This window comes from Spermophilus citellus (genome assembly GCF_964194105.1).
Source record: "Spermophilus citellus genome assembly, chromosome: 3".
NCBI classification, from domain to species: domain Eukaryota; kingdom Metazoa; phylum Chordata; class Mammalia; order Rodentia; family Sciuridae; genus Spermophilus; species Spermophilus citellus.
Window position 1 is genome coordinate 638815 of NC_138184.1, and position 27142 is coordinate 665956.

The 27142-nt window shown below is 63.9% G+C and overlaps 2 protein-coding genes across 6 annotated transcripts; both read left to right on the top strand.

The window, feature by feature from the left end:
• The first annotated feature begins 3765 nt into the window (after nt 1-3765).
• On the top strand, nt 3766-9847 carry CNN2 (calponin 2). 5 transcript variants are annotated; one of them, XM_081285289.1, is made up of 8 exons: nt 3766-3900; nt 6674-6795; nt 6934-7021; nt 7305-7371; nt 7457-7594; nt 7946-8062; nt 8151-8297; nt 8771-9847. In XM_081285289.1, the coding sequence occupies exons 2-8, from the start codon at nt 6777-6779 to the stop codon at nt 9035-9037; spliced, it is 843 nt and encodes a 280-aa protein (XP_081141415.1). In that variant the 5' UTR covers nt 3766-3900; nt 6674-6776; the 3' UTR covers nt 9038-9847. The 5 variants fall into 5 exon arrangements, with proteins under 5 accessions (XP_081141415.1, XP_081141414.1, XP_081141417.1 ...); XM_081285291.1 differs by having other exon boundaries at nt 3874-3900; nt 6930-7021; XM_081285288.1 differs by lacking the exon at nt 6934-7021 and having other exon boundaries at nt 3772-3900.
• A 713-nt stretch (nt 9848-10560) lies between these two features.
• On the top strand, nt 10561-27034 carry ABCA7 (ATP binding cassette subfamily A member 7). The gene is given in 47 exon segments (XM_081285286.1): nt 10561-11187; nt 11635-11707; nt 11796-11889; nt 12016-12157; nt 12248-12360; nt 12479-12555; nt 13146-13226; nt 13407-13617; nt 13697-13842; nt 13844-14215; nt 14367-14534; nt 14788-15023; nt 15269-15445; nt 15607-15829; nt 15927-16148; nt 16221-16422; nt 16766-16876; nt 17084-17255; nt 17512-17643; nt 17720-17859; nt 18007-18144; nt 18319-18503; nt 18591-18648; nt 18947-19149; nt 19304-19352; nt 19538-19642; nt 19712-19866; nt 20076-20200; nt 20277-20375; nt 20526-20813; nt 20951-20983; nt 21058-21235; nt 21315-21484; nt 21798-21975; nt 22160-22275; nt 22513-22657; nt 22741-22864; nt 23233-23362; nt 23434-23554; nt 23630-23692; nt 24204-24310; nt 24529-24670; nt 25153-25287; nt 25366-25469; nt 25741-25833; nt 26349-26589; nt 26689-27034. Coding segments are annotated over 46 exon segments (6714 nt in total). The 5' UTR covers nt 10561-11187; nt 11635-11641; the 3' UTR covers nt 26833-27034.
• Nucleotides 27035-27142: the final 108 nt, after the last annotated feature.

Here is a 27142-nt window from a genome sequence, read left to right on the forward strand (position 1 = left end):
CCCGCCTACACGTCTACATCCGCGAATAGGATGAGCTACGTGCTGCGTCCTTTGGCGCAACAATGCTTAGCAGAAGCAATTATCTAGCGCCTGCTGCACGCCTGAGAATAAAGCTGTGTTGCTCGGACCCTGCTGCGTTTGCCAATTCCCAACTCTGCCCCTTACAGGTTGTAGAAACCTTCCCCTGGCCTTCTCCCCTTGTCAGGCGATCCGGGGGTGCATCTGCTGCGTGCTATGGTACCCCCTCGGTCTTTGGGGGTGACAGGTGGGCAGGACACCGCAGGCCAAGACCGGGCGGCGCCGAGCTGGCCCTGCACGTGCTGCAGAGTCCAGGAGTTTTTTAGCGCTGAGTCTCACCTGCACCGCCCCAACCCCACCCTGTTCCCGCGCACGGACGAGTGTCCCAGCCTGGTGGACACCTCAGGCATCCTGGAGACACCTTGGACCTAGCATTCATTGAGTGTCTACTGTATGCCAGTTATTCCACCCCACCCTCCAAAGCCAGGCAGTTGGCCACCATAGGTGGCCTGCACCAGCACGGGAGGAGGAAGAGCCGCTCAAGCGCTTGTCCCCCGTGGGACAACTTGCCACCCAGGCCGGTGGCGAACAGAGGCACATAGGGTTGGGGAAATGAGTTTCAGTGTCCCACTGCCTGTGCTCCTATCGGGGACACAGCTGTGACCACTGCAGGCCTCTCGGGCCCTCACGGAGCTCTGGGACCTGCAGGGACAGGGCGCAGTCCGCCGGGAGGAGAGCTGAGGGTGCCGCCGGGACTCAAGGCGCGGTGGCGGCTCCTCCGCCTCGGGGCGCGGACCGCGGAAGGCGGCCTTCCAGGCCCCCCTGGTGGGCAGCGCCCTCTGGGCTCCTGTGGCCATCTACCGGTTTGGGTTGGGGTCTGGGACAGGGGAGGAGGAAACCAGGGCAGCCACAACAGGAGCTGCATCCCGAGCGCTTTGTATCTTCCTTCACCTTGAGACAGGGGCCCCCTCACCTGCCCAGGCTGGCCTCCACGGCCGCTTGGCCTCGAGGGCCTGCGGCTTCCTGCGCGTTGGCCACACCCACCGTTATTCTGGGGCGCTCCTGCCCAGTGTGCCCAGAAGGGCCTCTGCCACTGACAGACTGGAGGGAGCAGGCACCGCCCGGTGGCCCGGTGGCCAGGCCAGCGCAGGCTGCTCTGACCTGACCCTCTAGCGCACCCAGGCTGTCCCTGGAGTGGTTGCTGCAGGGTCACCACACTGCCACCTACAGCACCAGCCCCACAGGGTAGCAGCACACGCTGAGATTTAAGGTGAATAGGGTGGCCACAGAGTCCCCACAGAGAAAGCCGGGAAGTCCCTGGGCCCTGCCAGGTTTCTTTGGCTGGTGGACAGCTACAGACTCCACAAGCCCTCTCGCCCCGCTGGGCGCCTTCTGAGGGCTTCACCAATGACCCACCGCATGTTGATAACAGCCCTGCAAGCAGGTGTTATCACACCCCTTCTACAGAAGGGGAGGCACAGAAAGGTGGAGTGATTTTGCAAAGTCACACAGTCAAGTGGGGAGCAGGAGTGGAACTCAGGCTTTGCCCTGGGACTAGAAAGCTTCAGAGTCTGGAGATCACACAGAATAGTGTCCTTGGTGAGTCTGAGGTCTCCGTTACTAGAGTGGTGGCATCCTGAAGTGCCAGGACCCCAGGACCTCCAGCTCTGGGACGTCTGAATCCTGACAGCTGGGGTCAGGCACGCTGAGTGCCCTCTACACAGCCAGCCAGGCGGTGTCTTCAGCCCCACCAGTGGCCGGGCCGGCTCTGCCCGTGAGGCTGCCTGCAGCGGTGCCCGGCGTGCGTGGTCGGCACTGGGAGCCCGTGCTGCGCAGCTCAGCCTTGCAGAACCCTTTCCACCCTTTGATTTCTTGGAGGACTTACTGTGAAGGCCGCTCTGAGTTCACAGGCCCGAGAAAGCGGAGCAGAGCTTCCAGTGCTGGGCAGCCTCACCCGGCCTTCAGGGAGGCCCACAGGAAGGACTGAGGCCAGGTGAGCAGCCTGGATGACCCACTTCAGGGTTGGCGTGTGGCTCCGCGGCACAGCGTCACCCAGCCCCCCAGAGGCCCTGGGCCCGTCCCCAGCACCACACCAAGAATGTCTGTGGCCCTCACATCAGACCCTCACCACCGCGTGCAGTCAGCCAAGGGCTGGTCCAGCCTTCAGAACCCGTGCCCCCCACGCACAGCGCACCCCGGTTTCTCACGCCTGTTTAGGGTTCATGGAACTTGCAGGGAGAGGAAACCCAGGCAGGACCCGCCTGTCTCAGTGCACCTGAAGGTGCCAGAGCCAGGTGGGTCCTTCTCACTCACAATTAGGGTTGATTGGGACATCCAGCTGGGGGTGCCCCTGTGGCCGCCGGAAGCTCAGGCCGGGGCACTGCCAGGGGACACAGCCAGACCCAGCTGCCCTCAGCGCTGGCGGCCACAGGGCACACAATGCAGGAGGGGCTTCTGTCCTGCTCGCCCAGGTCTAAGCCTCTCACTGTATCTGGGTGCCTCTGGATGCCTGGGAGGTGGCCTTGCGTCGTGAGGAGACCCAGGTGGGTCCAGGAGCTGTCGTGCCTGGGGGGCTGCGAAGGGCAGTTCTGGGGTCTGGAGCCACCCAGAGTTCCTCTCTGCAGGGGCCCCGGCCAGCCCTTCCCGGACCCCTTGCTGCCCTGCACCTCCTGCTGCAGCCATGGCTGGCACAGCGGGCATCCTGGGCCGCCTCCCTTCTGAGCCCGCCCAGGATGGAGTCCCACTGGCTTGCTGGAGGCTGCTGGACAAGCACCAGGGGCTGGGATGTGAGACGGAGGCTCTGAGGTGCCGCGGGGCACACGCTGGTCAGATGCTGTCCACGCCTTTCCTGGGCCTGCGACCACAGCACCGAGAAGCCACAGATGGTAGGGTGCGGGTGGACTTGCACAGGGCCACCCTCACAGTCCATGCCCTGTCTGGACACCAATAAACTAGGCTGTTCCCGGCTCAGAGCTGCCTGCTGAGCCCCCCACTGTCCACTGGTCCCCCTTTTACAGACGATCAAACTGACACCCAGGAAGGAAAGGATTTGCCTAAACCATCTGGCAAGGAGCCAAACTCAGATGAAATGGGACCATGACAATGGGAAAAGAGGGGACAGACGTCCAGGGAGCAGAGCATCATGGGGGAGTCCCCTCCTGGGAAGGGGAAGGGGTCACTCCAGAAGCCCAACCTGTCAACTTATCAGATGTGTCCAACTCCTACTAGTGCCTCAAAGCCCCACATTCCACGCCCCCGTCAGCCCTTTATCGTCCCGCTCTCCTTCCAGACTCCCCCAGACCTGGCCCTTCCTTCCACTGGCTTCTCCTCAAAGGGGAGAGGGTGGGTAGGGTGCCTGGCTGCTTCTGGCCTATTGAGGGGCTGTCCCTGAAGACAGGGCTCCTCTGGCAAACACTCCAGGGTGAGGAAGCAAACAGCGCAGTCTGTGCGTTCTGTTGTCCACTGGACAGCGCGAGCACCCGGCCCGCGGGGGTCCTGGGCGGGGGGGACTCAGCCCCAGGCTCCCCGCTCCGCTCTGCCACCTGCCCGGTCCCTCGCAGCCCGTGCGAAGCCCCTCCTCCTACGGGGCGCGCGGCCCGTCGGCCTCCGGGAGCTGTCCACCTGCCCATCTGCTCCTCTCCTCCCGGGTCGCCCCAGGGCTGGCCGACTCCTGCAGGCGCCGGCCTCGGGCCTCAGTTTCCCGCGGGCCGGCGGGCGGGGCGGACGGCGGGTGACAGCCTTATAAGGGCAGGCGCGGCGCCCAGTGGGCGGCCCGGGCGGAGGGGCGGCGCCGACCAGTCCCGCGGTGGCCGTGCAGCCATGAGCTCCTCGCAGTTCAACAAGGGGCCCGCGTACGGGCTCTCGGCCGAGGTCCGCAGCCGGGTGAGTGGCCGCGCCGTCGGGCAGGGTCGCGTGGGCGGCCGCGGGGCGCCGACGTCCGGGGAACAGCGCCCCGCGCCTCGCGCCGAGAAGGCCCTTGGGTCCGCGGGGACCCCCAGCCCCTCCTCTGCCGGGCTCGGGAAGGGGGCGGGGCCGGCGGGTTTGAGAAGGGCCGGGGAACCCCCCAGGAGCCCCCCAGGAATTTCCCGGCCTCCAACACCTGGGAGGGGGGCGAAGGAGGAAGTTGGGGCCCAGGAGCCACCGGAGGCAGCTAGATCCCCTGCACCGGCCCCAAACGTGTGGGCCTCCTCCCCTGGAAACCCGAGCAGGCCCCGGAGGTCACCTTAAGACACGCTTCTAGTTTGGGCTCAGAAGGGGCAGACACCATTCGAAGGTCACACAGCAGGGCTCCTAAGGAAGGAGGGGAAGGGGGCGTGGCTGGTGACCCCGACCCACCTGGCCTGAGGCTCTGGGGCCCTGTCAGCTGGGGGAAGCTGTCTTCCCTGCCCCTGGCCTTGGCCAGGAACCTGCCTGGGCAGGCCAAGGGAGCCCCCACCAGCCTCCAGCAGTCGCGGGGGTCTCCAGTCCTCCCCTGCCCTTCACAGCAGGGGGACTGAGGCCCACAGGCTCCATGAACATCCTGTGCCAACTCTGGGGTCCCCACCTGTGCAGTCTGTGGGTGCCAGGCCCTGAGAGGCTGCTCCTGCTGCCCAGGCACAAGTGGACCCTGGATTGCTGGTTCTCCTGGGCGGTCTGACGTGGACAGAGAAGCGGGGAGCCGCCATCCTCTGAGACCCTGGGCTGGGGCAGCTCAGTACTGCTCTGGAGGGGTGAGGCCGCAGGCCAAAGGAGCAGCCCGGCGGCTCCCTGTGACCAGCCCTCAGTTTGTTGGACTGGAGGATGGGCGCTGCGCTGACCAGCCTGCAGGGCACTGAAGAGTCCACCCTGAGGCAAACTGGCTGAGGCTTCAGCACCCACCGTCCTCCCAGGGATGACCCCCAGGCCTCGCCCACCCTGGCCAGACAGTGCAGGGGCAGGCCAGCATCCAGTGTGTCTCTGATCAGCTGTGCCATAGGACCCCAGCTGGCCACGAGGCCTGGACTGCCGCGAACAGCTGGTCCTGATTTAGCAGGGCGGCACAGCCACATTCCTGGCAGTTTGTGGTGAGAAGTTTGTGCTGTAGGAGGCCCGTGGCCAGGGAGGAAGGCCACTGTGGGCAGGGCCGGACCTGGAGCCCTGGTCACCAGAGCGGTCAGGGACGGGGCCCAGCTGGTTAGGGCATGCCTGGTGCCCCACAGGTCTCTCAGCCTGGAGATCACCGCCTGCAGCCGTCCCCCTTCCAAAGGCTGCCCCAGGGCGTGGGAACCTGGAGACCAGGGGCGGGGGCAGGCAGGTTGACTCACAGGCCTCCTGCTGACTGCCCTGTGCAGCCAGGTCCTGATCCCAGTCACAGGGCTTGAGGCAGGAGCCAGGAAGTGGGGTGCATCGCAGAGGACCCTTATGCAGCTTGTCCCATGCTAAGAGGCAGAAACTGAGGCTGGGAGGGGGACATCTGTCCACGGTCACCTGGGAAGTCAGGTCGGCAGAGGACACTTATGCCATCCTCCTGGACCCCTGGGGGTGTAGGAGCAGAGGAAAGAAAGGGGCCCTTTTCTTTCTTGAGAAAGGAGGACAGGGCATCTGTAGCACAGACCACCCAGCCGGACAGTCCTGACCAAGGGCCAGCATCAGCTTCTCAGGAGCTGCCCTGGGGCTGGCGGCATCTGCCGCATACCTGCCTGGATTTGCCGGCCTCTCTCGTCCTGGCTTTTCTCTTGGTCTGAGGTGCTGCCCTGGGTGGAGGGCTGTGAGCCCGTGGGGAGAGCGGTCGGTCTTGTGGGGTCGGAGCTTTTCTGTCCTGCTGTGCAGGCATGCAGGGGGAGGACCAGAGAGCCAGGAGCTGCGCCCAGGGAGGGAGGTGGAGGTGAAGGCTGGTTGGGCATGAAGCAGCTGGACCATCAGGGACGTTTCAAGCCTGGCCACAAAGCACCTGAGTCAGCACAACAGTCTGTACAAAGGCCCTGGGGCAGGAGCTGGCACAGCTGGTTCCAGAAACAGAATCCAGTCGTTCCCCAATAAGTGACTCAGACAGGTAGCTCCTCTCCTGGTGCACACCCAGGAGTGTGAGGACAGGTGGCCAAAGGAACCACACCATGTCCCCAGCAGCCATATCCACACAGCTGAAAGGCAGTAGTCCAAATGTCCACCAGCAGATGGATGGACGCATACAATGGTCCACCCCCCTGGAGTGTCCCTCCACCACGATCGAGAGCCAGGTGATGCACTGAAGCGTGGTGGACCTGAGGTCCTCTGCTTGGTGAGAGCTAGATACAAGTGTATGACTCAGTGCCAGATGATGCTAGGATAGGAAAGTCCAAGACTTTGGAAGTGGACTTGTGGGAGCCAGCCGGGGGGCATGGGGGACAGGGTTATTTTTGGGTGATGAAATGTTCTGGAATCGACTGTGGTGATGGCTGCACACCATGGTGAGCATCCTGGGTGTGGTGACTGGAAAGTGTGAGGTGGTGAGATGTGGGGGTTGGACCTGCCGGTCCAGAGCCTGGAGGTGGAGCCAGGGCCAGTGTCACCAGGGGAGTCTGGACATGTCTGCTCCCACAGGGTGGGAACCTCCAGGCCCCTCTGTCTCTTTTTCCCTTGGAGTCCCTGTCCTTGCCCCACCTGGAGGGTTCTGCAGGGCGTCCTCACCGGCTCAGCCCAGTGCCCTCTGCTCCTCCAGCTCCTGTCTAAATACGACCCTCAGAAGGAGGCAGAGCTTCGCACCTGGATCGAGGGTCTCACGGGCCTCTCCATCGGCCCCGACTTCCAGAAGGGTCTGAAGGATGGGGTCATCTTATGCACGTGAGTGCACCCTGCCGGGGCACCCCGAGTGGCCCAAGCTGCCCTCCTGAGGGTCCGAGTTGCTCCTGCTTCTCTTCCTCTTGTTTTGGGGGCCAGGTCTCTTGGTGCTGGGCAAACCCCGCCCTCTCTGCTAGGCAGGCACCCAGCACCGAGCAGATGGGTCCCAGCTGAGCTGGCCTGAGACTCCTGCCTCCTGCCTCAGTCACTTGGGCAGCTGGGCTGACAGGTGTGTGGCCAGGCATCCTGCTGTGACCCCAGGGTAGGGCGGCGTTGGCTCCCAGCACCCTGTTTGTCCCCTTCAGATCTCCAGATTTGCACACCACAAATTGAAATGGCAGTTCCCAGATTCCCTCCCCAACCCAGGGCTTCAGGCTGTATCACCAGGGCTCTCCTGTGGCAGCTGGGCTTGCTGGGCAGAGGTGTGGTCTGATAAGAAAGGGACTGAAGCTGCCCAGGAAGGTGACCACTCACCTAGCGGCCTTCCTGCCCCACCGTGTCCCTCCTCTCAGGCTCATGAACAAGCTCCAGCCGGGCTCTGTCCCCAAGATCAACCACTCCATGCAGAACTGGCACCAGGTGAGGGCTGGCTGGTGGAGGGGCCGGGCAGGGACCATGTCAGAGGGTCGGGCCCGCTCACTGTCCTTCCCCTGGCTCCTCCCAGCTAGAAAACCTCTCCAACTTCATCAAGGCCATGGTCAGCTACGGCATGAACCCCGTGGACCTGTTCGAGGCCAACGACCTCTTTGAGAGTGGGAACATAACACAGGTCCAGGTGGCCCTGCTGGCACTGGCTGGGAAGGTGAGGCTGGAGGGGACCGCGGTGGGGGGTCTGTGTGTGGAGGCTCTGTGTTTTCTGGGTTTGCACTTGGTTCTGAGCAGCCCTGAGGCTCCAGCACTGTCCTCCTTCGGCCAGAGACTCAGTCTGGTGCCGGGGCAGCCAAGGGGTCCTACAGTCCTGGACCTGCTGCAGACGTGTCCTCAGTGTCCAGGAGCCGGTGGTCTGGAAGCTGAGCCTGGGGCCAGGCTCCTGCGTGGGAAGGGGCTTGGGGTCTCTGAGGGGAGGAGGCTGGGCAGGAGGAGGTGGAGCTGGGCAGGGTGTCTGTGTCCCTGTGCCTGCCCCTCCTGAGGCTCCCAGCTCCCCTCACCCCAGGCCAAGACGAAAGGGCTGCAGAGCAGTGTGGACATTGGGGTCAAGTACTCGGAGAGGCAGCAGCGGAACTTTGATGATGCTACCATGAAGGCTGGCCAGTGCGTCATCGGGCTGCAGGTGGGCACCAGATGTCCCCCAAGTCCTGACCTCCTGAGGGTCTGGAGGCCTGGCAGGGACCACTGACCTCTCCAGCCACTTTCTGCAGATGGGCACCAACAAGTGCGCCAGTCAGTCAGGCATGACGGCGTATGGCACCAGGAGGCATCTCTATGACCCCAAGAACCACATCCTGCCACCCATGGACCACTCCACCATCAGCCTGCAGATGGGCACCAACAAGTGTGCCAGCCAGGTGGGCCATCCCGCCCGCCGCCTTGGCCGGCCCCCTGCCGGCCAGCCCAGCCTTCTCTCTGTCCCTCCTGTCTGTTGAACCCCCGCTGCTGTCCCCTTGCAGTGTGTGCCTGGGGAAGTGACAGCCCCGCTCTGGGCCCTAGGGTCCCTCAGTTCTGACACTCTTAGATCTGGGACTCTCATCTTTTCTGCCCAGTCAGTCCCACCTGTCCCTGTGATGGGTTTGGAGCCCTCAGGTCCTAGCAGGCCTGAGTCTCAGCCAGAGGCTGTCAAGGGGAAGGCGGACATTCCTGGTTTTAAGTAGTCAGGGCTGAGCAAGGGACAGGGTCCCTGACAGCCTAGAATCCCTTCTCATAGTTAGAAGTGTCTGCTGAGGTTGGGGGGCCCAGTGGGGGTCCTGGGTCTGGATGGGCAGCAGGGGGAGACCATGGAAGGCCCCTCCCTCCTCCCCTGAGGCCCGCTCCCCCTCTGCAGGTGGGCATGACTGCGCCTGGGACCCGGCGGCACATCTATGACACCAAGCTGGGGACGCACAGGTGTGACAGCTCCTCCATGTCCTTGCAGATGGGCTACACACAGGGGGCCAGCCAGAGCGGCCAGGTCTTTGGCCTGGGCCGCCAGATATCCGACCCCAAGTACTGCCCACCAGGCCCTGTGGCAGATGGCGGTGCAGTGGGCACCAGCGACTGCCCCAGGGAGGCCTCGGAACGTCCCCCCTACCTGGAAGAGGCTGGCTGCTGAGGCCCCAGTGTGCTGGGTCCCCTGCCCGCAGCAGCACCCACCTGGGCTCTGGGGGGTTTCTGGGTTCTTGCTTGTTTTTTAAAGCATTGCCAGGCAGGTCTGGGCAGCTGGGTGGGGGGGCCAGGGCTTTTCCCTCCCTGTTTGGGTTTCACAGACTGAGCTGGGCAAAGGCAGGGCCCCTGCAGCGGTGGGGGTCCTCGCGACACCCTGGAGCAGATTTCCCAGGGGCAGTGGACCTAGCTTTATGGGGGAGAGGGGGGAGGGGGAGGGGGGCAGCCGGGAAGGTGGCCCCCCCCAATGGCTTCCGGTTTCCTCATCTCTTCCCCCTACGCCTGTGGGTTTTGTACCGGCTGAAGTTTTCAGGAAGTTTTAACCAAAGAAAACGATATTTTTTATTTTTTTTTCAGGAGGATGGGGGGGGATGGTAAAGGGGAGTGCTCAGAAATGGGCCTCCTTGGAGGGGTCCAGGCTGTAGCCCTTAAATGTTTTAGGCCTGTTGAGGGACCACATTCCTATAAGATCCACAGCCCTGGGTCCTCCCCAGGGGCCCAGCGGGGAAACCAAGGCCCCAACAGGACATTGAATCTCGGTGGTTGGGGAAAACCAGACCCCGCCCACCAAGGGTCCCCCTCCCCTCAGGTCCTGTAGGTTTTAAAGACCTCCCCCTGCAGCTCTTCCCCTTCTGGGTCCACCAGCTAGTATCCCTCACCTCCTACAGCACATGACCCCCACCCAGGGGCCCTGGACATTGAGATAATGTGAAATGCCAGTGCGGACCAAAAGCAATAAAGACCTCTGCTTACAAGAAAAGAGGGTGCTGAGAGTTGGGTGGTAAGGGTCGCGTTTACAGCTTCACTCACGCTTCACTCTCGGGGTGTGGGGAGCGGGGAGTGGGTTGGCAGTGGAGGCCTGCTGCCTCTGCCCCTGCCCTCTCTGCTCGGCATGGGTCCTCACCTCGGCCTCCCTCCGGCCCAAGGCCACCTCCTGGCTGCGGATCCGCACCCTCCAGCCAGCCAGCACCACCTTGGAAACCCAGAACTCCAGGAGACGGGAAGAGGGTCTCCTGCACTGGGGGCCTTGGTATTACAGGGGACTAGGCAACGTGACAGACAGCCAGGCTCCCCAGGGACAGTCCCCGCCGGCGGGTCGCCACCCGGCCCCGTGGGAAGAACTAGTGGCGTTGCCACCCGCAAGTGATGCAGCAAGAGGCGCGCGGCCCCTTTAAGAAAGCCGGCTCGGGGAGCCCCGCTGTGATCCCGCCCTCACCCTCCGCGCGCGGGGCTCCGGTGGGGCCGGCCAGTGACTGGCGGGCACAGCGGCCAATGGCAGCGACCGGGGCGGGGGCGTGTAGGGCGCGGCCGTGAGCACCGGGATGCAAAAGGCGGTAAACCGTGGGGGGGGGGGGGGCGCTGAGCCTGCCCGGGCTGAGCCTGTCGGGGACTTCTCTTAAAGGGGCCACGCCCCCTGGCCGCGGGGGGAAGGCGGGCCAGAGCTGGAGGCCGAAACGGTGAGGGGGACCCGGAGAGGAGGACTGTCTCGCGACAGTCGAGAATGCGGGGGTGGGGGTGGGGTGGGAGGAAGGCGAATTTCCCTGGGAATTAGAGGTACTGGCTGAGCTCCGATCCCACTCACCCTTCCTTTCCTTCCTGTGAGTGTTGGGGGCGCTGAATTGACCACTAAAGCTCAGTAGGAAGAAGTGGGCATGGGGGTCACTTGAGGGGACCTTTGCCAACATACACCTGCAGTGCCTTTCCCACTTAGAGATCCCCAGCCCCTCCCCTTTGTAAGTGAGTTGGTCCCCAGAGATCCCAAAAGCCACTTGCGTAAGAAAGAATCCTGGCCAGGAGGTGGAGGTCGCGGTCCGAGGTCCTAGTCCCCAGATGGATGTTGGCCTTTGGCAACTTCCCGCCTTTCTGGGAGCCTTAGTTTCCCCATTTGTGCAAGAAAGTAGCCCAGAGATGAACAGTCCCTAGAGAAAGACATGGTCGGGTGTTGCTGGGGCCTCTCCCCCTCTGAGAGATGATACCTGATGCGGTGGAGAGCTGGGCTCGGTCTCCCGCTTACGTGCCCCTTCTTGAGCTCAGTTTCCACTTCTGTAAGATGAAGTAGAATCTAGTACTGCCAGCCGGGCGTGTGACATGCCCAACACAGTGAGTATTCGTTGCTGTTATCACTGGGCGACAGGGCCAAAGGGAACCCTGGCCAAGGTCTGGGGGATGGGGCGGAGATGGGACCTGCAAAAAGCCTGGGGGTGGGGCCTGGGAGTGAAAGCGTTAAGCCGAGGCTCCGCCCCTTAAGAATTCAGGAGGGTCTTCTCAGACCCCAGCCGGTAGCCCGCTAAGAGCGACAGCCCTGGCAACCAATGGGCTGCGAAGACGGCTTCGGGCAGGGTTCCCATTGGCTTACTCCTTCTGGGTCGAGGAGCGTCCCTAGATCTAGTACCTGCTATTCACCTGGCTCGGTCCGAACTTCTGGGAGCCCTGCAGGGTCGAATGGGAGACGGGTACAGAGAGGAGCAGGCAGTTGTCGGCAGCCACCCAGCACGTCCTCAGACTGACCCTTCTGACCTTTGTCCCGACCCCTCCGTCCCTGTTCAGTCTCACCATGGCTTTCCGGACACAGCTGATGTTGCTGCTTTGGAAGAATTTCATGTATCGCAAGAGACAGCCGGTACGCAACTGCCCCGAGCTGCGGAACAGGGCGGGGTGGGCAGGTGTCCCCCCGTGGGCCCACGATCTCCCACCCATTCTTTGCTCAGATACAGCTCCTGGTCGAGTTGCTGTGGCCCCTCTTCCTCTTCTTCATCCTGGTGGCTGTCCGCCACTCCCACCCCCCACTGGAGCACCACGAATGTGAGTCCCCGTGGCCAGACACTGTCTGGGGAGGAGCGGTGGGCCACCCCATCCGCCCAGGGTGTTGCCAGAGGTGTGCAGTCGTGGGGTGGTGCAGAGGTGGGCAGAGCTGGCATCTCCCCACAGGCCACTTCCCCAACAAGCCACTGCCGTCCGCGGGCACTGTGCCCTGGCTCCAGGGCCTCATCTGCAATGTGAACAACTCCTGCTTCCCGCAGCCAACGCCTGGTGAAAATCCCAGGCTCCTGAGCAACTTCAATGACTCCCTGTGAGCAAGAGGCATTGGTTGGGGCCCCGTGGGCTCAGTGCTCCAGGAGTGCCCGCGAAACCCCACCTCCTTCCCCTACGCTGTCCCCAGGGTCTCTCGGCTCCTGGCCGATGCCCGCACTGTACTGGGGGGTCCCAGTGCCCAGAGGACACTGACTGGCCTGGGAGAGCTGATGCCCCTGCTGAGGGCCATGAGCAGCAAAGGTAGGGAGGGCCCTAGAGGGCTGAGCGCTGAGCCCCAGCCTGCTTGCCGGGCACTGGTGGAGTGGGGTGTTTCAGGAGAGGCTTGCCAACCCTGTGCTTCTGTGTGTCCTTCCTCCAGCCTGGCCTCCACAGACTGACTGGCAGCAGGAGCGTCCTTCACTGGCCGCTGAGCTTCTGGGGATGCTGCTGCCAGGGGTGAGGCAGGGCTGGGTGGGAGCAGCGGCCACTGGGGCATTGTTTCAGGGAGCCTGGGTGCTCACCCTGCAGGGGCCTGATTCCCTGGAGCAGTCAGCGTCCCCTGTCCTGTCTAGCATGGTGGTGGAGACTCCAGGGTGCCCCTGAACAAGTCCTGTACTGTGGGAAGCCGTTCTGAATGACCAGGCCTTCCAGTCCTGAAGCACAGGGCTGGGACCCATCACTGCATGTCTAGTGACTTGGGCGTGGTCCCAGCTGGGGGGGGGGACAGCGAGGCGTGGCTTCAGGTGGGGGTCTACCCACTGGGGTTCTCCCTTGTAATCCTACCCCATCTGCCTTTTCTGGACACAGCATCTTCCCAAGTAAAAGTCCACTCCTGAATGTGCCCCCCCCCCTCAGCCTCTCCTGACTTTGTCTGGCCCCCTCTTTTGGGAGGCTTGAGGCGGGGAGCTGGGGGGAGCCCTTCTGAAGCTCGGGCTCTGTACCTCTCAGAGCCTCAGTTCCCTGTGGGTAAAGTGCTGGTCTGGGCCCCTACAGACCTGGTGGACGAAGAGAGGAGGCCATGGGTGTTCTTGCCATCTCCTCCACAGGAATCCCTGGGGGGCGCCCTGGGTCATGCCCAGGAGTCCATGGACAGCTTTGTGGAAGCAGTCAAAGACCTGGCCCAGGAGGTGAGGCTCCACCCAGCCTTGACCCTGGCCAGGTTGGGGTGGTGATGGATGGCCTGGGCACATTTCTTGAGGGTTCGGGTGCTCCTGGCAGAGTCCCTGCTCTGGGTGAGGCTTGGAGATGGATGGTGCCGTGGGAGGCACATCCTACCTGGCCAGTGCTCTCTGTTGACCTCGCCTTAGCTTCTGGTGCTGCCCAGCCTGGTGGAGCTTCGGAGTCTGCTGCAGAGACCCCGGGGCACAGGTGGCCCCCTGGAGCTGGTGTCAGAAGCCCTCTGCAGTGCTAAGGGGCCTAGCAGCCCAGGGGGCCTCTCCCTCAACTGGTACGAGGCTGGCGACCTAAGGGAGCTGGTGGGGCAGGACCCAGCACCAAACCTGCCAGACAAAGGCCTGAGTGAGTGAATGGCCTGTTTCCCCACCTGGGAAGTGGGGCGGAGGGTAGAGGGCAAGGCCTCACAGCACCCCCACCTCAGGCCCTGCCTGCTCTGAGCTGATGGGGGCTCTGGGAGACCACCCACTGTCCCGCCTGCTCTGGAGGCGCCTGAAACCGCTGATCCTGGGGAAACTGCTATTTGCACCTGACACGAATTTCACGCGGCAGCTCATGGTCCAGGTGAGGCACTGGGTGCCAGGCGGGAGGGAAGTGGCCAGACACCACCCAGTATCTGGCCAGGTGTGTCACAGCCAGGCCAGAAGGTCTCGGAAGCTGCATTCTGAAGACGTATGAGTTTGTTAGCTGTCAGAGACCAGCAGGTACAGGCTCCGAGGCACAGATGGAAGCAGGGCCCCCAGGCCAGGATTCAGCAGGGGTCCCCGGAAGGTGGGAAGTGGTGAGTGGGAAGGGCCAGGACGGGTCTTGTGCCGCCTCCCTGCAGGTCAACCGGACCTTCGAGGAGCTGGCTCTGCTGAAGGATATCCAGGAGGTCTGGGGGGTGCTGGGACCCCAACTCTTTGACTTCATGAACAACAGTGCCAATGTGGCTATTCTGCAGGTGGGCTAGGGTGAGGGTCCATGGTGTGGGGGTGCCATGCTGGGTCAGGGCATGGAGGTGGAAGTTGAAAGTTGTGGTGGGAGGGCAGATGGGCCCCCACAGACAGGAAGGGGTACCTGATACAGACCTTTCCTCACCTGACACCCCCCAGAGGCTCCTTCAAAGGCAGGACAAATCGGGGTGGCAGCCAGGACCAGGAGGCCCAGACCCGACGGAGGCCCTGCAGTCCTTTCTGGACCCCAGCATGGGTGGCTACAGCTGGCGCGATGCCCACACTGATGTGGGACATCTGATGGGCACACTAGGCCAAGTCATGGAAGTGAGCCATCTGCCTGGGGTCTGAGTCATTGAGAGGAGGCAAGGCCAACCTGGGGATCCGAAGGTGGAGGCAAATCTTGCCTTGGGGGAGGTGGGCTCTGTCCGGCAGAGGGCCTGGTCACAGATACCCTGGGCTTCACAGAGGTCTGAGGGGGAACGTAGTTGGAGGTCCTGGGGAGGAGTCTGCCTTGACCCAGATGGGGTCCTCCATACCATGCTGGGCAGACCCCAGCTCCTGGGATTCATACCCCTAGTGTGTGTCCCTGGACAAGCTGGAGGCCTGGCCTTCGGAGGAAGCCCTGGTGTCGCGGGCCCTGCAGCTGCTGGCCGAGCACCGCTTCTGGGCCGGCATCGTCTTCCTGGAGCCTGAGGACCCGGCAGACTCCTCAAAGAAGCCAGCCCCAGACCTGGGCCCTGGCCACGGCCACGTGCAAATCAAGATCCGCATGGACATCGACGATGTCACCAGGACCAATAAGATCAGGGACAGGTGGGAGGGAGCAAGAGTTTGGTGGACGGGGCCAACCCTGGACCTTCAGCCTAGACAGGACCTGGGCGCCTAGGCGCTGTGGGCGTGGCCCAGGCTGGGATGAGACCAAAGTAGGTCCGGGCTGAGGGCAGTGGTGGGCGTGGCTGGTGCGTAACTGAACCGCAAGGTGCGGATCAAGCTGTGAAAGGCGGGTCCTTAGAGTTTCCAGCACTTCCCTACAGCTGCCCGCCACTCCCCTCTCGCAGGTTTTGGGACCCTGGCCCGGCCGCGGACCCCCTGACTGACCTGCGCTATGTGTGGGGCGGCTTCGTGTATCTGCAGGACCTGCTGGAGCGCGCTGCTGTCCGCGTGCTCAGCGGCACGGACCCCCGCGCTGGCCTCTACCTGCAGCAGATGCCCTACCCGTGCTACGTGGACGACGTGTGAGCGCCGCGCCCCTCCGCACTTAATTCCTAGGCGCCAGTCCCGGGGGCGAGGAACCTTCGCCACGGCTGAGCCTTGGGTTCCCAGGCGAACGGTCCTGCCAGGTGGACGAGGGAGCTCCGCACGGTGTTCAGATCCACCGCAATGTCGCGTTCCTCAGGTTCCTGCGTGTGCTGAGCCGGTCGCTGCCCCTGTTCCTGACGCTGGCTTGGATCTACTCAGTGGCGCTGACCGTCAAGGCCGTGGTGCGGGAGAAGGAGACGCGGCTGCGCGACACCATGCGCGCCATGGGACTCAGCCGCGCGGTGCTCTGGCTCGGCTGGTTTCTCAGCTGCCTCGGGCCCTTCCTGTTCAGCGCTGCGCTGCTCGTTCTGGTGCTTAAGGTGGGCGCGCCCCCCGCCTTCTGGGCCCCTGACGGGCGCGTGCAAGGGTTATAAGCAGGAGGCAGGGCCAAATCCTGGACTCCTTTGCTTTCCACAGGTGGGGGACATCCTTCCCTACAGCCACCCGGCCGTGGTCTTCCTGTTCTTGGCAGCCTTTGCGGTAGCCACCGTGGTCCAGAGTTTTCTGCTGAGCATCTTCTTCTCGCGTGCCAACCTGGCGGCCGCCTGTGGAGGCCTCGCCTACTTCTCACTGTACCTGCCCTACGTGCTCTGTGTTGCCTGGAGGGACAGGCTGCCCACGGGTGGCCGCGTGGCCGTGGTGAGGGCCGGTGGGGCCTGGCGGGCACACCCAAGGACCAGGCCACCCTCTGACCCACCCACTCCCCTACAGAGCCTGCTGTCACCAGTGGCCTTCGGCTTCGGGTGCGAGAGCCTGGCCCTGCTGGAGGAGCAGGGTGAGGGCGCACAGTGGCACAACTTGGGCCGGGGACCGGCGGCAGATGTCTTCAGCCTGGCGCAGGTCTCAGGCCTCCTGCTGCTGGACGCCACCCTCTACGGCGTCATCGTCTGGTACCTGGAGGCTGTGTGCCCAGGTGGGCCATAGTGGGTGGGGCTTCAGACGGGCCCTAGTGCCCACGGGAGGGCTGGGTCATCTACCTGGAGACACCTAGTTAGGTCCCGAGTGGGGCCCTATCTCCGGCTGCAGCCTGAGCACAAAATTCTGTCCCTTCGGGTGGTGCCTCCCTGCCATGAAGTACCTGGAGGCGTGCCTCCGGTGGTGAGGGTGGTGAGCAGTGGTGTTTCCTGGCACTTTTGCACAGGTAGCTGCCTGTAAAGGCAGAGCCACCACCTACCTGGATGTCTGGACTCCAGGTGTGTGGCTGGAAGTTGGCACACTCCACAGGTCGTTAGCACGACTCAGCCTCTCTCCCCCAGGCCAGTACGGGATCCCCGAACCATGGAATTTTCCCTTTCGGAGGAGCTACTGGTGTGGGCCTGGACCCCCCAAGGGTCCCGACCCCATCCCTGCCCCACAGGACCCAAAGGGTGAGGCCCTACAAGCCTGAACAGCCGCTTCCCAGTTTGGACTCCCCACTCCTCCCCATGAAAAGCCAGGTTCCCCCAGATCAGATCCTCCCCAGCCCCTGCACGCCACACAGGCCCCTCCTACCATCCCTAGCCTCACAGTTCCCCGATTCCTCACCCTGCTGCTGGGGCCCCCAGGGCCCCACAGCTGACTGCCTCCCTCCTCAGTGCTGGTGGAGGAGGCGCCCCCGGGCCTGAGCCCTGGAGTCTCTGTTCGAGGGCTGGAGAAGCACTTTCCCGGCTGCCCACAGCCAGCCCTGCGTGGGCTCAACTTGGACTTCTACCAGGACCAGATCACTGCATTCCTGGGCCACAACGGGGCGGGCAAGACCACCACGCTGTGAGCAGCTGGTCTCCCTCCTCCTCCCCTGTCTCAACTTCCCTGTCTGTCAGTAGGGAAGGTGTCTGGGGCCAGAGTTTTCTGCCTGCATGGGGAGGGGGCGGTGCACGCGACCCCTGGGACTGGCATCTTCTCAGCACAGTTCCCCTGCTCTGTAAAGTGCAGACCTTGTGCCCCTGGGGTAAGCATAAGTAGGTGCTCTGTAAGTGCTTGCAGCCCCTCTCCTGGTGACAGGCAGATTCCCGCATCCCCCCAGGTCTATCCTGAGCGGCCTCTTCCCGCCCAGTGGTGGCTCAGCTTTTGTCCTGGGCCATGACGTCCAGTCCAGCATGGAGGCCATCCGGCCCCACCTGGGGGTCTGCCCGCAGTACAACGTGCTGTTTGACATGTATGTCCTGGAGTGCCTGTGGGTGGGCTGGGCCGGCTTCAGGACTCCATGGTGGCCATCGCCCCCCTCGCCGCAGGCTGACCGTGGAGGAGCATCTGTGGTTCTACGGGCAGCTCAAGGGCTCGCGTGCCACGGTGGTGGGCGCTGAGCAGGAGCGTCTGCTACAGGACGTGGGACTCGTGCCCAAGCGGTGGACTCAGACACGCCACCTCTCTGGTGAGCCCACAGGGTTAGGGTCTTGAGAAGCCAAGGGACGGATCTGGGGACCAGGAGGAGCCAGGCCTTGAGGTCTCCGTGGGTGGAGAGGACAGGCAGCCATACCCACCGCAGGGAGGGTCACGCCAGGATCCTCCAACCCACCAGGTGGGATGCAGCGGAAGCTGTCCGTGGCCATGGCCTTTGTGGGTCACACTCGGGTGGTCATCCTGGATGAGCCCACAGCTGGTGTTGATCCCACATCCCGCCGAGGCATCTGGGAGCTGCTGCTCAAGTACCGGGAAGGTGAGAGTGGGGGGTGGCTTGAGGTTCCCCTGGACTGTGCTTCAGGGCCCAAACGTCTGACGTGGGAGTGCCGGGCCGGGTTTTGAGAGATGAGTAGGAGCTTGGAGCCGTGGGCAGGAGGTCGCCAGCAAGACCACAGCTGGAGCAACACCTGGGGCTGGGCCCTGTGTGCAGGTCGCACGCTGATCCTCTCTACCCACCACCTGGATGAGGCCGAGCTCCTGGGAGACCGGGTGGCCATGGTGGCAGGTGGCCGCCTGTGCTGCTGTGGGTCCCCACTCTTCCTGCGCCGTCACTTGGGCTCTGGCTACTACTTGACACTGGTGAAGAGTCCCCAGCCCCTGGCCAGTGCTGTGAAGGTGAGGACCAGAGCTAGGCCCTGCCCTGACCCCCATGGGATCTGTCCAGCCTGATGGCCACATCTGTGGCTGCCCCTTTGTCTGCAGGATGAGGAGGACCCCCACTTGAAGGACGGCAGGGGCTCTGGCCAGGGCAGCACTGCGGGTGAGCCCCCAGGCAGGGAGGGGGCAGCAGAGTCCTGTTCAGGGCAACAGGACTCCAATGCCCCCACCTGGGCTGTGTCAGAAGGTGCCTGAACTTGGCTGAGCCCACACTCTGGCCCTTACCTTTGACCTGTCCTGGGCTGAACCAGACACAGGCCCACCGGACCAAGGACCCTGAGCCAGTCCTGCCCTCGAGTTCTTGCCCCTGACCTCCGCCCCTAGGGTCGGCCCCTCCCCAAGGAGACGGGTGGGAGAGGGGCTCCCGGGCCTCAGGACCTAGATGCACCTCATTCACGCAGGTGCCCCTCAGCTCCTGGCCCTGGTGCGGCGCTGGGTGCCTGGGGCCCGGCTGGTGGAAGAGCTGCCCCACGAGCTGGTGCTGGCCTTGCCCTACGTGGGTGCGCTGGACGGCGGCTTTGCCAGGCTCTTCCGGGAGCTGGATGAGCAGCTGGGGGTGCTGAGCCTCAGTGGTTATGGGATCTCAGACACCAGCCTCGAGGAGGTGCGGGCCAGTGGGGGTCCCGGGGCCCAGGAGGGCAGCCCGGGGGACGCAGGGAGCGAGGGGGGCGTTCCTGGGGGAGACCCTGCCAGGAGTGGGGGAGGCTCAGAAGCCCTCTGAGGTGGCAGGTCCCTGAGCCCCTGTGCTGTCTCCCCAGATCTTCCTGAAGGTGACAGAGGACTGTGCCTCAGACACAAACCCAGAAGGTGTGGCTGCCGCTTTGTGACCTTTACCCCCAACCTGGGTCCAGAGCAGGTTCTCGTCTCAAGCCAAGCCCATGCCTGGCTGAGTCGACCCCAGTGCCTAGCCTGAGTCCTGACCTTTCCACCCATGACCCTTGACCCTGGCCCCAGACCACACTAACACCACCCGTTCCCCATGGGCCCTGCAGATGGCAGCCCTGGGCAGCAGGCCTGTGTGCACCTGGCTGTCCCAGATGGGACCCTGGGGGCCACGATCATGCCGGAGGAACCAGCCCTGGACCCTGGGGAGCCGGGTGAGTCCCGCACCCCGTGATCCCCCAAGGTCCCCCCCACCAGAGCACTGACCTTCCCATCCCCGACAGCTGGGTCAGCCCCAGAGACCCAGGCCTTGCAGGGCTCTGCGCCAGCCACTGCAGGACGAGTACAGGGCTGGGCACTGACCCGTCAGCAGCTCCGAGCCCTACTTCTCAAGCGCTGTCTGCTTGCCTGCCGTAGCCGCTGGGGCCTGTTTGCACAGGTGAGGGGGCCCTGGGACAAAGGAAGGTGCTGGGGAGTCCCTGGTGACTCCTCTGGCCATCCCCTCAGTGTCTCGCTTCAATAGCTTCATCCTGTACGTATTTATTGAAGACACTAGGGAGCTCTGGGTGGTTTTAGAGTGGGAGCAGGGAAGGGTATGAGCAAGCCTGGAGGGTCGTGGAAGTGGCAGCTGATGGGATGCCCCTCCAGATTGTGCTGCCCGCCCTCTTTGTGGGCCTGGCCCTGCTGTTCAGCCTCATCGTGCCTCCTTTTGGGCACTACCCGGCTCTGCGGCTCAGTCCTGCCATGTACGGCGCCCAGGTGTCCTTTTTCAGGTGAGTGCAGAGGAGAGGGGCTGGCGGAGGGAGGGCTGGCCACCTGGGGACACAGCTCTGATCTGCACACACACAGCGAGGACACCCAGGGGGACCCCAGGTATGGCCATCTGCTCAAGGCGCTGCTGGGGCAGGCAGGACTGGAGGAGGCCCACCTGCAGAACACCTCCAACAGGTGAGGCCCGGCCTGGACCCCCTCTGGCCCCGGGTCCCCTCAGGGCTGTGGTGGGGGGTACCAACCTGCCGTGGCACTTGGGAGCTGGGAGCCACCGTGCTTCCAGAGAACAGGCGGTGGGTGCCCACAGCCCTGCACCCTGACCCACAGGCTGCCCGAGTGCCCAGGGGCCCTCTCCTGCCTGTTCTCAGTCCCTGAGGCCACTGCTGACGTGGCCAGGGTCATGGCCCGTGGCAACTGGACCCCAGAGTCTCCATCCCCAGCCTGCCAGTGCAGCCAGCCTGGTGCCCGCCGCCTGCTGCCCGACTGTCCAGCTGCGGCTGGTGGCCTCCCACCGCCCCAGGCAGTGGCCAGCTCTGGGGAGGTGGTCCAAAACTTGACGGGCCGGAATCTGTCCGACTTCCTGGTGAAGACCTACCCAAGCCTGGTGCGCAAGGGGTGAGCACCACATGGCACCCAGCCTGCTGCAGCTGGGCCTCGGGCCGGGTGCGCCTGGGCAGGGGCGTTGGGGCAGGTCCAGATGCCCAGCCTGACCCTGCACCTCTATCCCCCTTCCCTGTCTGTGTCCTCCACAGCCTCAATACTAAGAAGTGGGTGGATGAGGTCAGGTAAGGAGGGACCTGGGGTTGCTGGCCCCACTGCGCACCCCCCGGCCCTCAGCTCTTCTTTCTGTGCCCCCCAGGTATGGGGGCTTCTCATTGGGGGGCCGAGACCCAGACCTGCCCTCAGGGATGGAGGTGGCCCATTCTGTGGAGCAGCTGAGGGCCCTGCTGAGTCCCCAGCCAGGTGGGGCCCTGGACCATGTCCTGCACAACCTCTCAGCGTGGGCTCACAGCCTGGATGCTCACCACAGCCTCAAGGTGAGAACCCAGGGTGGCGGCTGGATGGCCCTGAGGGTCCAGCCTTGGCCACCCTGACTCTGTGGCCTCCACTCCACAGATCTGGTTCAACAACAAGGGCTGGCACTCCATGGTGGCCTTTGTCAACCGAGCCAACAATGCACTCCTGCATGCCCACCTGCCCCGGGGCACCGCCCACCAGGCCTACAGCATCACTACGTTCAACCACCCCCTGAACCTGACCAAGGAGCAGCTGTCTGAGGCTGCCCTGTGAGTCCGCGCCCACCCACCTCCGTGGCTCTGAGGTGTGGGGCAGCGTGGCTGCTGCGTGGCCAGGTTTGAACTCTGTCATCCAGGGCTGCGACCTGCCCCGAGGCCACGTAACGGCCACCTCCAGCCCCCCAGACTCCACGTGTCCCTGTCCCGCCCGTGGTCCTCCCGGGCAACGTCTCCCGCCAAGCAGCTCGACCAACCCTCCCCCCCGTGGCTCAGGCCCTCTCCGCCGCCCATGGCGGCCCAGGAGCCTCGTCCCTGCGGGGCACGCGTGGCCGGGCCCTGAGCAGCCTCGTGCCTTCACCCCCAGGATGGCCTCGTCCGTGGACGTGCTCGTCTCCATCTGTGTGGTCTTCGCCATGTCCTTCGTCCCGGCCAGCTTCACCCTGGTCCTCATTGAGGAGCGTGTCACGCGAGCCAAACACCTGCAGCTCGTCGGGGGCCTGCCCCCCACCCTCTACTGGCTGGGCAACTTTGTCTGGGACATGGTGCGGGGGCGGCCCAGGAGTGGGGGGCCAGCTGCCCTTTGGCCCTTCTGGGCTGGGACTTGTCACGCATGGGTGAGGTCTTGAGGACCGTGGGACACAACACGTTCTCCTGCCCAAAAAGTAGGAAGCAGAGGGGTCACGGGGCTGAGGGTGGCTGAGGAGGGCGGCGTCCATCTCTGTGCAGTGTAACTACTTGGTGGCTGTGTGCATCGTGGTGCTCATCTTCCTGGTCTTCCGGCAGAAGGCGTACGTGGCCCCTGCCAACCTGCCGGCCCTCCTGCTGCTGCTACTACTGTATGGGTGAGGTCCCCGTCCCTCCAGCTCCTTCTTAGGCCCTCCCCCCCTGCATCCAGGGAGACGGACCCTGCAGCAGCTCCTGAGGGCCGAGGCGGGGCTGGGTGGGAAACTGGGAGCCTTCCATCCAGTCATCTCCACCGTGGCCTTAAAAGCTCAGCCCGCCCGGATCTGCATGATCAGAGGCCCGCCGGGAGGCCTGCTCCTCCCAGGGGTGCCCAGTGAGGTCCTGTCGCCCTGCAGCTGGTCAATCACGCCACTCATGTACCCGGCCTCCTTCTTCTTCTCCGTGCCCAGCACGGCTTACGTCGTGCTCACCTGCATCAACCTCTTTGTGGGCATCAACGGCAGCATGGCTACCTTTGTGCTGGAGCTCTTCTCGGACCAGGTTGGGCTCTGCGGGGTGGGGGTGGGGCTGGGCTGCAGTGTGGCCTCAGCTCCCGACCGCTGCCTCTTCCTGCCCCCAAGCAGAAGCTGAAGGAGGTGAGCCGCGTCCTGAAACGCATCTTCCTCGTTTTCCCCCACTTCTGCCTGGGCCGGGGGCTCATCGATATGGTGCGGAACCAGGCCATGGCTGACGCTTTTGAGCGCCTGGGTGAGAACTTCCCGCCCTGTGAGACTGGTCAGCACCCTCAAAAGTGCCATCCTAGAGTCAGTTACACAGAGTGGAGACCAACAGCCACCAGGGAGAGACCCAAGAGCCCCAGGTGGCCTCAAGGTTGAGCCCAGTCAGAGGTGTAGAAAAGAAGTCATAAAAGTTGATTTTATCTTGGGGCACATCACTAGAAATCTAATGATCTAAATAAGGGAGGGGGGTGGCTGACCTCTGTTTTCTATGCCCATGAGACCCCCAGCTGAGTAGCCTGTCCAGGTCTTCTTTGACTTTTACCTTGAGAATCCAGGTGAGCCAGATGGGGAGGACACAACTCCCTGGGACAGAGTCCTTCCTTCCTGTCCCCATAGGAGACAGACAGTTCCAGTCGCCCCTGCGCTGGGAGGTGGTGGGCAAGAACCTGCTGGCCATGTCTGTGCAGGGGCCCCTCTTCCTCCTGCTCACGCTCCTGCTGCAGCACCTCGGCCACCTCCTGCCACAGTCAGTGGGGAGCAGGGTGGGGTGGCAGGGCCAGGGACCTACCTGGGACCCACGCGTGTCTCTGTCTTCAGACCCCAGCTGAGGACGCTCCCGCCCCTGGGAGAGGAGGATGAGGATGTGGCCCACGAGCGGCAGCGGGTGGCCAGAGGGGCCACCAAGGGGGACGTGTTGGTTCTCAGGGACCTGACCAAGGTAGGTGTGGCCACAGAGAGCCGGGCGGGGGCTCCCACTGGCCACCCCCTTTCTCAGGGACCTGCCTCCTCCTAGGTGTACCATGGGCAGAAGATGCCAGCTGTCCACCGCCTGTGCCTGGGGATCCCCCCAGGTGAGGTGAGTCCCCATGAAGGACCTGGTGCTGGGCGGTGGGAGGCTGCACATCACTGCAGGGCTGACACTTCTAGGAACCTGCTGCCCACCACCACTTACTGAGCACTTACTGGGTGCCAGGATTTGAACTCCTGTTTTGAGCCAACATATCCTCATTAATTAAGCACCTACTGCATGCTTCCATTTATTAAGCACCACTGTGCTCACCCCGTGCCAGCAAACATTTGGAAGTCTGTTGTGCCCACACTTGTGTATGGGCTTTGTAGGATACCTACCCTAGTCGGTAAACAGAAGGCAAAAACATTCCCCTCTGAAGAACAGAGTTGTGCCTCTCCAATACCCCAGGGTCTGCCCCAGGCTCCACAGCCACCCAGGCTGGAACTCAAGGCTGCCACCAGGCACCAAAAACACAAGGACAGGGCTGGTCCCCCTGTGCCATTAGGGCTGCTGCCAGGGGAACCCAAGGTGGGGGTCAGGGCTGGGCCTCCCCAGCGTCATCTCCGGCATCCCGCAGTGTTTCGGACTGCTCGGTGTGAATGGAGCTGGGAAGACCACCACGTTCCGCATGCTGACTGGGGACATAATGCCCAGCGTGGGCGAGGCTGTGCTGGCAGGTCACAGGTAGGGGGTTCCAGGTGGGGGGCTCCGGGTGGGGGCAGTGTGGACCTCCCCCACGACCAGCTATGCTCCTGGTCCTCCCACACCATGCTCATGGAGGAGCCCTGAGACCCTCCTGTCCCTTACCAGAGTGGTCCTGGGAGGTGGCCCTGAGACCCCTGTGTGTGCCTCCAGTGTGACCAGTAACTAGCCACTTCTGCGCCCTCTACTCCCACCTGCAGCGTGGCCCAGGAACCAGCTGCCGCGCACTGCCACATGGGCTACTGCCCGCAGTCAGACGCCATCTTCGAGCTGCTGACTGGCCGCGAACACCTAGAGCTGTTTGCACGCCTGCGAGGCGTCCCTGAGGCCCTGGTGGCAGGGGTGAGCTCCGCCTCCCTCTGGGTCCCCCCCACCCCACCCCTGGCTCTCTTGCTCTTCACTGCGCCCCACCCTGCTCCCCGCCCTCAGGTGCTCAGGCTGGGTCCTTCAGCATCGGTCTGCTGTGCTCACCTGGCCCAGGCCCCTTCCTGCCTTGGCCTGGTGCTCTCCCTCCTTGACGCCTGGGCTGGGACCCTGGCCTAGGTCTTCCCGCCTTTCGCCTAAGGTCCCCTTCTTGTGTCTGGGTCCACTCCCAGGTTTCACCCATCCCTGCTCTTTCCTCCTGGGCCTGACTCCTGTCCACTGTGGCCCCATCCCACGTCCGCTGGCCCTGCTCCACCATCACTCTGCCCTGCTCTCTGTCCACTTGGTCCCCCATCCCAGCCTCCCTCTGACCCTGCCCCATGCTCACCCACTGTGGCCCCACCCCACCACCACTGGTACCACCCAGCTCGCCTGGTCCCCCAACGTGTCCCCCTCCGCAGACTGCCAGCTGGGGCCTGGCGCGCCTGGGGCTCCGGCCATACGCCGACAGACTCGCGGGCACCTACAGTGGGGGCAACAAACGCAAGCTGGCCACAGCCGTGGCGCTCGTTGGGGATCCCGCTGTGGTCTTCCTGGTACGTGGGGCGGGATCTGGCGTGGGGCAGGGCTGGAACCCAGGCAGGACCAGGCTGAGGGCCTTTCCTCCGTCCCAGGATGAGCCCACCACGGGCATGGACCCCCGTGCGCGGCGCTTCCTCTGGAACAGCCTTCTGGCCGTGGTGCGCCAGGGCCGCTCCGTGGTGCTCACCTCGCACAGGTGACTGGCCCAGGCTCCAGGTGGAGGAGGTGCCTCAGAAGGCGGTCCAGAGCACAGGGTCATAGCGGATGGGAAGGTCCTGACCCTGGCCGAGGGACAGGGGGAGGGCAGGAAGCTGGCGGGCCCAGGCGTCAGGACACACTGTGGTGGTACCCAGCCCCAGGAACAAGGCAGTTTGGGCCCAGCGAAAATGTCCAGAAAAGGGTGGTGGGGAGGGCCCTGGCCAGTATCGCGCAGCGCGGGTCGGAGCTCACGAACCGGCCGCCCACAGCATGGAGGAGTGCGAGGCGCTCTGCACGCGCCTGGCCATCATGGTGAACGGGCGGTTCCGCTGCCTGGGCAGCACGCAGCACCTCAAGCGCAGGTGAGCGAGAGGCCTCTGGGCAGGTGTGCGGACAGGAAGGTGGGATGAGGGTTCAGACCTGGAGCCCAGCGGCTAAAGCCGCCGAGTGGCCAGGATTGTAGACAGCAGGAGGGACGAGGAAGGGGGCCAGGCGGGGTTGCTGAGGGCCGCAGTACTGGGGACACTTGATCCGATGGATGAGCGCGAGGTTGCCGTGGGTTTAGAAGGACTAAGGAGCCAGCAGAGGCACGTTAGAGCGGGGCGGGGCGGGTGGTGGGCCGCTGGCGGCGGGTGGGCGTGGCCGTGGCGCGTGGGGGCGCTGCGGGTGCCCGGAAGCAGGTCTGGAGGGTAGGGGGGGCTGCAGGGGCGGGGCTAGGAGCACGAGTGCGGGCGGGGCGCCGCGCAGGGAGCGGATGTGTGTCAGGTGCGGCCAGGCAGAAGAGGCCAGGCGGGAGGCTAGCCGGTGTGGGCGGGGTCGTGCCCTGGGCTGGGCAGGGCAGGGGCCTGTCTGGTAGCCTTGTCCCCACCCACTCCAGATTCGGTGCTGGCCACACACTGACCCTGAGGGTGCCCGTGGACCGGCACGAGGGAGCGACGGCCTTTGTGGTGGCGGCATTCCCGGGGGCCGAGCTGCGAGAAGCGCATGGGGGTCGCCTACGCTTCCAGCTGCCACCGGGAGAGCGCGGCGCCCTGGCACACATTTTTGGAGAGCTGGCAGCCCATGGTTCAGACCAGGGCATGGAGGACTTCTCTGTGAGCCAGACCACACTGGAGGAGGTGACCACAGTGTCGGGCTGGGACTGGGGAGGGGCTGGGGCCAGGGTCCTGGGCTGACAGCCCCTCCTGTCCGTCCTGTCTGGACCACTCACCTGCCAGGTCTTCCTGCACTTCTCCGAGGACCAAGGGAAGGAGGAGGAAGACCAGGAAGGAGTGGAGGTGGAGCCTGCAGCAGGCTCTGAGCATCCCAAAGGCCTGGGCCAGGCCTGGAGGGACACCCTAGTGATGGAGACTGTGCTCTGAGCCTGCCTCCCCCGGGGGCAGGAGAGCCCCAGGAGCCAACATCAGCCCCCCAGAGCACCCACTACCCTGGAGCAAATAAAGAGAAGACTGGGGCTGAGGCGGTGGCTCAGTGGTAGAGCGCTTGCCTAGCATGTGTGAGGCATGGGTTCGATTCTCAGCACCACATATAAATAAACGAATAAAATAAAGGTCCATACATCTAAAAACATATTTAAAAAAGAGAGAGAGAAGACTGCAGAGAAGATGTGAACCTCTGTGTCTTTATGGCAGACTACACATACACCCTGGTCCCTCTGAGGACCGCCGCATG